This window comes from Poromitra crassiceps (genome assembly GCF_964638095.1).
Source record: "Poromitra crassiceps genome assembly, contig: HAP1_SCAFFOLD_760, whole genome shotgun sequence".
Taxonomy (NCBI): Eukaryota; Metazoa; Chordata; class Actinopteri; order Beryciformes; family Melamphaidae; genus Poromitra; species Poromitra crassiceps.
Genome location: NW_028151648.1, coordinates 62,501 through 70,920, shown reverse-complemented (window position 1 = coordinate 70,920; position 8,420 = coordinate 62,501). Strand labels below are relative to the sequence as shown.

At 50.5% G+C, this 8,420-nt stretch overlaps 1 protein-coding gene across 1 annotated transcript in view; it reads right to left on the bottom strand.

Moving 5' to 3' along the window:
• Nucleotides 1–5: 5 nt before the first annotated feature.
• Nucleotides 6–8,420, bottom strand: part of LOC310771536 (adhesion G protein-coupled receptor L1-like) — a gene marked incomplete at both ends in the record, with an annotated part of 33,835 nt that continues 25,420 nt past the window's right edge. The window contains 8 exons of the mRNA XM_083664126.1: nucleotides 6–1,501; nucleotides 1,859–1,879; nucleotides 3,217–3,327; nucleotides 3,468–3,564; nucleotides 3,695–3,844; nucleotides 6,238–6,406; nucleotides 7,644–7,732; nucleotides 8,130–8,196. Coding sequence (XP_083520252.1) covers nucleotides 6–1,501; nucleotides 1,859–1,879; nucleotides 3,217–3,327; nucleotides 3,468–3,564; nucleotides 3,695–3,844; nucleotides 6,238–6,406; nucleotides 7,644–7,732; nucleotides 8,130–8,196 — 2,200 coding nt within the window. The remainder of the gene's footprint in view (nucleotides 1,502–1,858; nucleotides 1,880–3,216; nucleotides 3,328–3,467; nucleotides 3,565–3,694; nucleotides 3,845–6,237; nucleotides 6,407–7,643; nucleotides 7,733–8,129; nucleotides 8,197–8,420) is intronic.

The following is an 8,420-nucleotide window of genomic DNA, read 5'->3' as shown; positions in this document are numbered from 1 at the left end:
CAGCCGTCCAGCCCTCCATCTTTGCTCTCAAACAGGAAGGATTCCTCCCTGTCGATATCAATTCCCCCTCTCCACACGTCCAGTGCCCTGTCCTTCTGCTTCATATTCTCATTCTCTCGCTCCATCCCCACTCTCCATCCGTCCATGTCCTTCAAAAACATGGATTCCTCTTTCTCTCTCTCCATCCCGCTTCTCCACCCGTCCATTCCAAAATCTTTCTTCTGCGTGATAAACGTCTCGTCCTGCTCCGCCTCCGCCCCTCCCCGCCACACCTCCAGCCTTCCCTCCCTCTTCTCCAAAAGAAGTGGCTCTTCCCTCCCTCTCTCCATCACGCCTCTCCACTCTTCCATCTCTCCGTCTCTCTTCTGAGGGAGAAACGACTCGTCCCGCTCTCGCTCGGCTCCTGCCCTCCACTCCTCCATCATGCCGTCCCTTTTCAAGAGGAACGCCTCTTCCTTCTCTCTGTCCTGGCCTCCTCTCCATCCTTCTACAGTCGCCTCCCTCTGTTTCATCAGCAGCGGCTCTTCCAGAGCCTTGTAGAGCGGCTCCGACTCCTGGGGCGGAGGCGGAGGAGGAGGGGGCAGGGGCCTGTCGCGGTAACGTTCCCTCTCCCTGTCTCTCTCCCTGTCCCTCTCCCTGTCCCTCTCCCTGTCTCTCTCCCTGTCTCTCTCCGCCCCGCCACTCAACTCCACCGCCGCGCCGCGGTGGCGCGACAGCGTGCCGGCCGGGGCGCGGCTGAGCGTGGCGTAAGGCCGGGCCTGGACGTCGGGGGGACGCGCCTGCTGCCTGTCCAGGAGTCCGCGGCGACCCAGAGTGCCTTGCAACGGCAACCTCTCCCCGTCCTTGAGCGGATCGCGAGAGTCGGAAGCGTCTCCGGAAACGAGGCGAGCGTGCGTCCAGCCGTCCTGTAAGCGCGGCGCGGTGGCGTGATCCTGTCCGCGCGCCGCGCAGTGCGTTTCGGGCTCTTGTGTCTGGTGCCGGCTGCCGTGGGTCCACCCGTCCTGCGCGTTGTGCCGCGTGTGCGTCTGCATGGTGGCGGCCCAGCCCTCCTGGGGCTGCTGCGAGTGGCGGGTCAGCGTGGCGGCGTGCGTGAGAGCCGCCGGACGCTCGTGGTGCTGCTGAGGCCGCGCCAGGCTGCCGTAGCGCTCGGGGGGAACGGGCATGGGCACCTGGGGCCTGAGGTTGCTCTGCACCAGCTCCGAGATGATCATCTTCTCCAGCGCCGCGGCGTCAGACAGGTTCCTGCGCATCCCGGTGGCGCCGCTGCCCAGGTCTGCAGCTCCGTGGGGGGTGAGCAGGGCCGGGGAGACGTCGTCGTCCCCTCCTCCCATCCCCCCGACTCCCCCCTCCCCCCTCAGAATGTCGGCGCTGCCCACCACCCCGGCCCGGGACCCGGGTCCGGCTCCCAGACCGTGCAGGGTGAAGGTGTTGGGGGTGTAGCCCCCGTTGAGACACACACTGTCTAACCCACAGGACTCCTGGCTCTGGGACACAGCACCCTCTGTTAGGAGGAACAGGAAACATGTCAGTCACAGCAGGAGGACTGTTCAACCATAAAAGGTGCAAATCATTGAAAGATATTGACATGAGTGAACGTATGAATGAATGGGCAGAGATTTTCGGAGTTAATGTGCACACTGAGTGCCCCTGGCAGTACCAAGAACTGATTTGGGTAATACCAATATTCTTTGATGAAATGTTATATAGTCAAATGGAAGAGATGTTCATTTTATGTGTCTTCATGATTTATGCATTAGTTACTGTGTGCACATTTCCATAATGCACAGATATGCTCTATGAATTGAACCACACAGTACACAATGATCTGAGAGTGAGCACAATAAAGGAGAGCTCATACTCGGCTTGATTCTGAAGGTTCCTATTGGTCCACGTTAAGACAGAAAGACAGGAAGGAGAAAGGGGCAAAAAACAATCAAAAAAAGACACACACATTTCAAAGTCCAAAACTAAAAATGTTACACTGCACTGGCATAAAACATGCACAAGTGTTACACAAACAGAAAAACAGCAAACTACACAGCCATTTTTTTGGTAGGTACAAACACACAGAGGACAGGGTAAAGTACTGAGGACAGGGTAAAGTACTGAGGACAGGGTAAAGTACAGAATACAGGGTAAAGTACAGAGGACAGGGTAAAGTACAGAGGACAGGGTAAAGTACTGAGGACAGGGTAAAGTACTGAGGACAGGGTAAAGTACAGAGGACAGGGTAAAGTACTGAGGACAGGGTAAAGTACTGAGGACAGGGTAAAGTACTGGGGACCGGGTAAAGTACTGAGGACAGGGTAAAGTACTGGGGACAGGGTAAAGTACTGAGGACAGGGTAAAGTATTGAGGACAGGGTAAAGTACTGGGGACAGGGTAAAGTACTGAGGACAGGGTAAAGTACTGAGGACAGGGTAAAGTAGTGAGGACAGGGTAAAGTATTGAGGACAGGGTAAAGTACAGAGGACAGGGTAAAGTAGTGAGGACAGGGTAAAGTACTGAGGACAGGGTAAAGTACTGGGGACCGGGTAAAGTACTGAGGACAGGGTAAAGTACTGAGGACAGGGTAAAGTAGTGAGGACAGGGTAAAGTACAGAGGACAGGGTAAAGTACAGAGGACAGGGTAAAGTACTGAGGACAGGGTAAAGTACTGAGGACAGGGTAAAGTACTGGGGACAGGGTAAAGTACTGAGGACAGGGTAAAGTACAGAGGACAGGGTAAAGTACTGAGGACAGGGTAAAGTACTGAGGACAGGGTAAAGTACTGGGGACAGGGTAAAGTACTGAGGACAGGGTAAAGTACTGAGGACAGGGTAAAGTACAGAGGACAGGGTAAAGTACTGAGGACAGGGTAAAGTACAGAGGACAGGGTAAAGTACTGGGGACAGGGTAAAGTACTGAGGACAGGGTAAAGTACTGAGGACAGGGTAAAGTACTGAGGACAGGGTAAAGTACTGAGGACAGGGTACAGATGACAGGGTAAAGTACTGAGGACAGGGTAAAGTACTGGGGACAGGGTAAAGTACAGAGGACAGGGTAAAGTACAGAGGACAGGGTAAAGTACAGAGGACAGGGTAAAGTACTGAGGACAGGGTAAAGTACAGAATACAGGGTAAAGTACAGAGGACAGGGTAAAGTACTGAGGACAGGGTAAAGTACAGGGGACAGGGTAAAGTACTGGGTGAGAGTGGCGAGAGCAGTGAGGTGTACCTGTAGCGGTGAAGGGCTGGGTGTATCCCTGCGCCAGCAGAGTGTCGTAAGGAGACGCTCCAGGATGGGTCTGCAACACCGGGTTAGTCAGGAAGTGGTTCCCCAAAGCAGCTGGAGACGGAGAGGGAGATAAAAAGAAATGCAAACATCAACCATGAACAAATAAATATAAATGTTTTTGAAAGATGAAATGATAGCATGAAAAATGTGATAAAAAAAAAAGAGAGAAGTAGAATAAAAAATGAATGTACCTCGGTTAAGTGTCGGAGTATTGTTAACATCTGCAGCGATGAAGGACGATTCGGTCTGTCTGCGAACAGTGTCGTTCCACATCCTCCTGATACGACTCTGATAACAGATACATTATTATTATTATACATTATATATTATTATTATTACACACAGGGTCAAGTTGGACGTTGGAGAGAGAGAGAGCAGTAGAGAAAGAGGGAGAGAGAGACATGACGCTGCACTGTACCTGTCTGTTAGCAGTGGCCCTGCGACCCTGGCTGCTGCTGTAGCGGCTGTTGGACCGCAGGGCGGCGCCCTTCACTGAGTCAGGAGAGCTGGAGGAGGAGGAGCCACAGCACTGGGAGAGACGCAGGCATCGCCCATAGTCCTTCTGGCCCTACACACAACAACAGATTGACATAGCCGTGATTAAAGATACTTTAAAGTCCCCCTCCACTCAAAAATATGTTTTTCCCCCCAATATTCCTTGCAGAATGCAGAATGATGTGTGTGCAGAGTTTGACACTAGAAGGCTGTTTTCACAAATGTCTGCTGAAAGTGGAAAGTTTCTCTGTGCTCACTGAAAATTGTCCAATTTCAGGGGCTGGTGCCTTTGAGCATGATTTCTGACATCACAAATAGTTTGGAAGACAAGATAAGATAAGAGAGATAAGATCATCCTTTATTCGTCCCACAAGGGGACATTTCAGTCACTACAGCAGCAAGTGGACAGGGTTAAAAAAAGAGACAGCCACATAATACCACATACAGTCAACAGTAAAAAACAGAATATAGCAAGTACACAAGTAAAAAATTGCATTAAAAAAAGTACAAAATGACATTAAAAGTGCTGGATAAAAGTGCCTTTAGTAGCTAATTGAGAGGAGCAATGTAAAACCATTGTACACTCAAGAATGTACAGAATCGAAAAGTCTGACAGCCACTGGGAGGAAAGAACTCCGGAAACGCTCCCTCACACACTTTGGGTGGACGAGTCTGTTAGTGGTGAGGGAGCTCTCCAGGGCTGTCACAGTGTCGTGCAGAGGATGGGTCTCCAGGGCTGTCACAGTATCGTGCATTGGATGGGTCTCCAGGGCTGTCACAGTATCGTGCAGAGGATTGGTCTCCAGGGCTGTCACAGTGTCATGCAGAGGATGAGTCTCCATGGCTGTCACAGTGTCATGCAGAGGATGGGTCTCCAGGGCTGTCACAGTGTCATGCAGAGGATGGGTCTCCAGGGCTGTCACAGTGTCATGCAGAGGATGGGTCTCCAGGGCTGTCACAGTGTCGTGCAGAGGATGGGTCTCCAGGGCTGTCACAGTGTCATGCAGAGGATGGGTCTCCAGGGCTGTCACAGTATCGTGCAGAGGATGGGTCTCCAGGGCTGTCACAGTGTCGTGCAGAGGATGGGTCTCCAGGGCTGTCACAGTGTCATGCAGAGGATGGGTCTCCAGGGCTGTCACAGTGTCGTGCAGAGGATGGGTCTCCAGGGCTGTCACAGTGTCATGCAGAGGATGGGTCTCCAGGGCTGTCACAGTGTCATGACTCATGCAGAGGATGGGTCTCCAGGGCTGTCACAGTGTCATGCAGAGGATGGGTCTCCAGGGCTGTCACAGTGTCATGACTCATGCAGAGGATGAGTCTCCAGGGCTGTCACAGTATCGTGCAGAGGATGGGTCTCCAGGGCTGTCACAGTGTCATGCAGAGGATGGGTCTCCAGGGCTGTCACAGTGTCGTGCAGAGGATGGGTCTCCAGGGCTGTCACAGTGTCATGCAGAGGATGGGTCTCCAGGGCTGTCACAGTGTCATGACTCATGCAGAGGATGGGTCTCCAGGGCTGTCACAGTGTCATGACTCATGCAGAGGATGGGTCTCCAGGGCTGTCACAGTATCGTGCAGAGGATGGGTCTCCAGGGCTGTCACAGTGTCATGCAGAGGATGAGTCTCCAGGGCTGTCACAGTGTCGTGCAGAGGATGGGTCTCCAGGGCTGTCACAGTGTCGTGCAGAGGATGGGTCTCCAGGGCTGTCACAGTGTCGTGCAGAGGATGGGTCTCCAGGGCTGTCACAGTGTCGTGCAGAGGATGGGTCTCCAGGGCTGTCACAGTGTCATGCAGAGGATGAGTCTCCAGGGCTGTCACAGTGTCGTGCAGAGGATGGGTCTCCAGGGCTGTCACAGTGTCGTGCAGAGGATGGGTCTCCAGGGCTGTCACAGTGTCGTGCAGAGGATGGGTCTCCAGGGCTGTCACAGTGTCGTGCAGAGGATGGAAGTTGTTCTCCATCAGAGAGGCCAGTTTTGCTCTCATCCGCCACCCACCACTGAGTCCAGGCAGGCAGCCTAGGACAGAGCTGTCCTTACGGATCAGACAATCCCTGAAGTCCAATATTCAACTTACCTTCCTACTACTTCCTACAACTTACCCTTACCTATTCAAGCCTCCACTGAACATACACTGAGAATGGACTTTGTAGTGAAGGAGGGAACTTCTTGAGTCCAGCAGTTACACTTTTGAAATGAAATATATTTGTATATTTATAGATTCTGGAATGTGTACTGAGGAAAAAGGAGTAGGCCTAGATGTATTTTTAAGGATTTTCACAAGATAATTGAACTTTCTTTGTGGAAAAAACATATCAGACATAAATTATTATTCAAAGTAGAGTATTTTATATACATGTTAAAACATGTCAGGAGGGGATTTTTAAGTGTAAAGACAAACACTTGTGATTACATAAGAACACACACACACACACACACACACACACACACACACACTCACACATAGACCCACCTTCCTGGTGAGCGTGCAGTGCAGTATAGTGATGAGCAGACCCTGGGCTGTGTTGAGGGAGGAGAAGAGGTAGGCCAGGAGCAGAGAGGGGGCTGAGAGGAAGACCAGGCCGGATGACCAGGTCACACTCTGCAGGAAGAGCAGGGTGAGGGAGCCCACTGCCCACGCCCTGCATGGGAGACAGACAGGAGACAGGGGGGGTTTAGACAGGAGAGTGGAGCAGGAGTAGATATCAGACTGAACTGTCAACTCGTTGCACTCCATTTCCTTCTTCAGTCTGACCTTGCCTCCACTCGAACGGCTTTCCATAGAGGAAATAACCCCAGGGGAATTTGATTCTCCCGAACCAATCACTTAGAGACCAATAACGTATTCACCTGGATACAATGCAGTGGGGAGAACAAGGCGGGAATGTCTTCAAAGCAGAATGCTGTTTGGATTTCAAAGTAATTGGTACCTTTAACAAATTTTAAACAGCCTCGATAGCGGCATCTATTGGTGTCGCCATTGTTATTAGGTGGTCCGACGCACTTTGACAACAGCTTGACTGCTTATTGACGCTGATTGGCTAATCGTTAGTCACAGGGATTCGAAGGTGTGGACCCAGGCACGGGCAGGAGGGAACGTGTGGACCCAGGCACGGGCAGGAGGGAAGGTGTGGACCCAGGCACGGGCAGGAGGGAAGGGGAGACAGAAGTCAACTCTGTTTGAGAGCTTCAGGGCCGCGTTATCCATGGATTGCATTTGTGATGGAAAAATTGTTTGTAATGATACGATACGATACAACTTTATTGTCAGCTCACACTGAAATTTGTTTTGCCTCCATGGCATCACCGTTCACAATACAGACATGTGTGTATAGGGTGACCTATAAGATGTTTGCCAAACTATGCTATTGGATGTTTTGGACCCAGACAGGAGTTTCAGTTCTATATGAAACCCACCCGTAACATCAGACTACCAAGAGACCCCTGTTGTAAAACGAGGATGTGTACCTGTCTATGGCTGGTTTCGTGTCCTTTTGATATATCATGAAACCACATGTTCGTGCAGGAACGCACGTACACAGGGGAACTTCCCTCTTTCTTAGAGCCTGCTTACTGTATAAAAAGTCTCACCCTGTGAGGAGGAGGCAGTTTTCTCAATGACAAGCAACCTGTTTTAAGTTGTCTCAATGAGATTGCTCAAATCTGCAGATTAATAAATACTTCATTTACTTTCATGAGTGCTATGTGACATTTTCTTCTCTGGACTTGCTCGTTTGCTGAGGTTACTGTTTTTTCCACAACACATTTTACCTTTTTTTTTACTGAAAAGTCAAAGCTAATGAATTGAACTGAGCCTCTTTATCCTTAGATCTACACAGGAGTTCCCTAAACAGATCAACATGGCTTTGCAATACTGACCTCAGGTTGTCGTGGCGACTGGAGTCTGGCTTCAGGGCAGCGGAGCTGTGCATTTTATGGAGGGTCATCACCAAGACAACCAGGTTCAGCTGAGGTCAAATAAATGAAAAGATCACATATTGTAAATTGACTGCATTTAACAGCGCTTTTCTAGTCTGACAACCAATCAAAGCGCTTTACAACACATGCCTACCTGTACATTCACACACACACACACATTCATACAGCGTTGGTGGCAAGCTACCATGCAGGGCGATGGCGCAACCATCAGGAGCAATTTGGGGTTCAGCATCTTGCCCGAGGACACTTCAACATGCGGACTGGAGGAGCCGGGGATCGAACCACCGACCTTCTGACCTGATTAGTGGACGACCAGCTCTACCTCCCGACTTTGACCTCCTTCCTCAAGACGTGTCATGACAGATATGAAAGGATTGTAATTGTTTTTCTTTTTTTTAATTATTGTATCTGAGTGTAAAGTCTCACCGTTATTATGACAGCTACCGGTCCTAGGAAACTCCAGATGAAGTAATTGTCTGTCCGTAGCCAACACCTACATCCACACACACACACACACACACACACACACACACACACACACACACACACACACGCATGCACGCACAAATTCGCATACACACAAATCAAAGGAAAATTGAGACATCTCAAATAACAAAGGCACCTGACACAAGAATACACATACACATATTTTTTCAAGTGGACTTTTCTATCAATAAAGTCGAGTCGACATCGATTATTCGTCACGTGGTGCAGTGT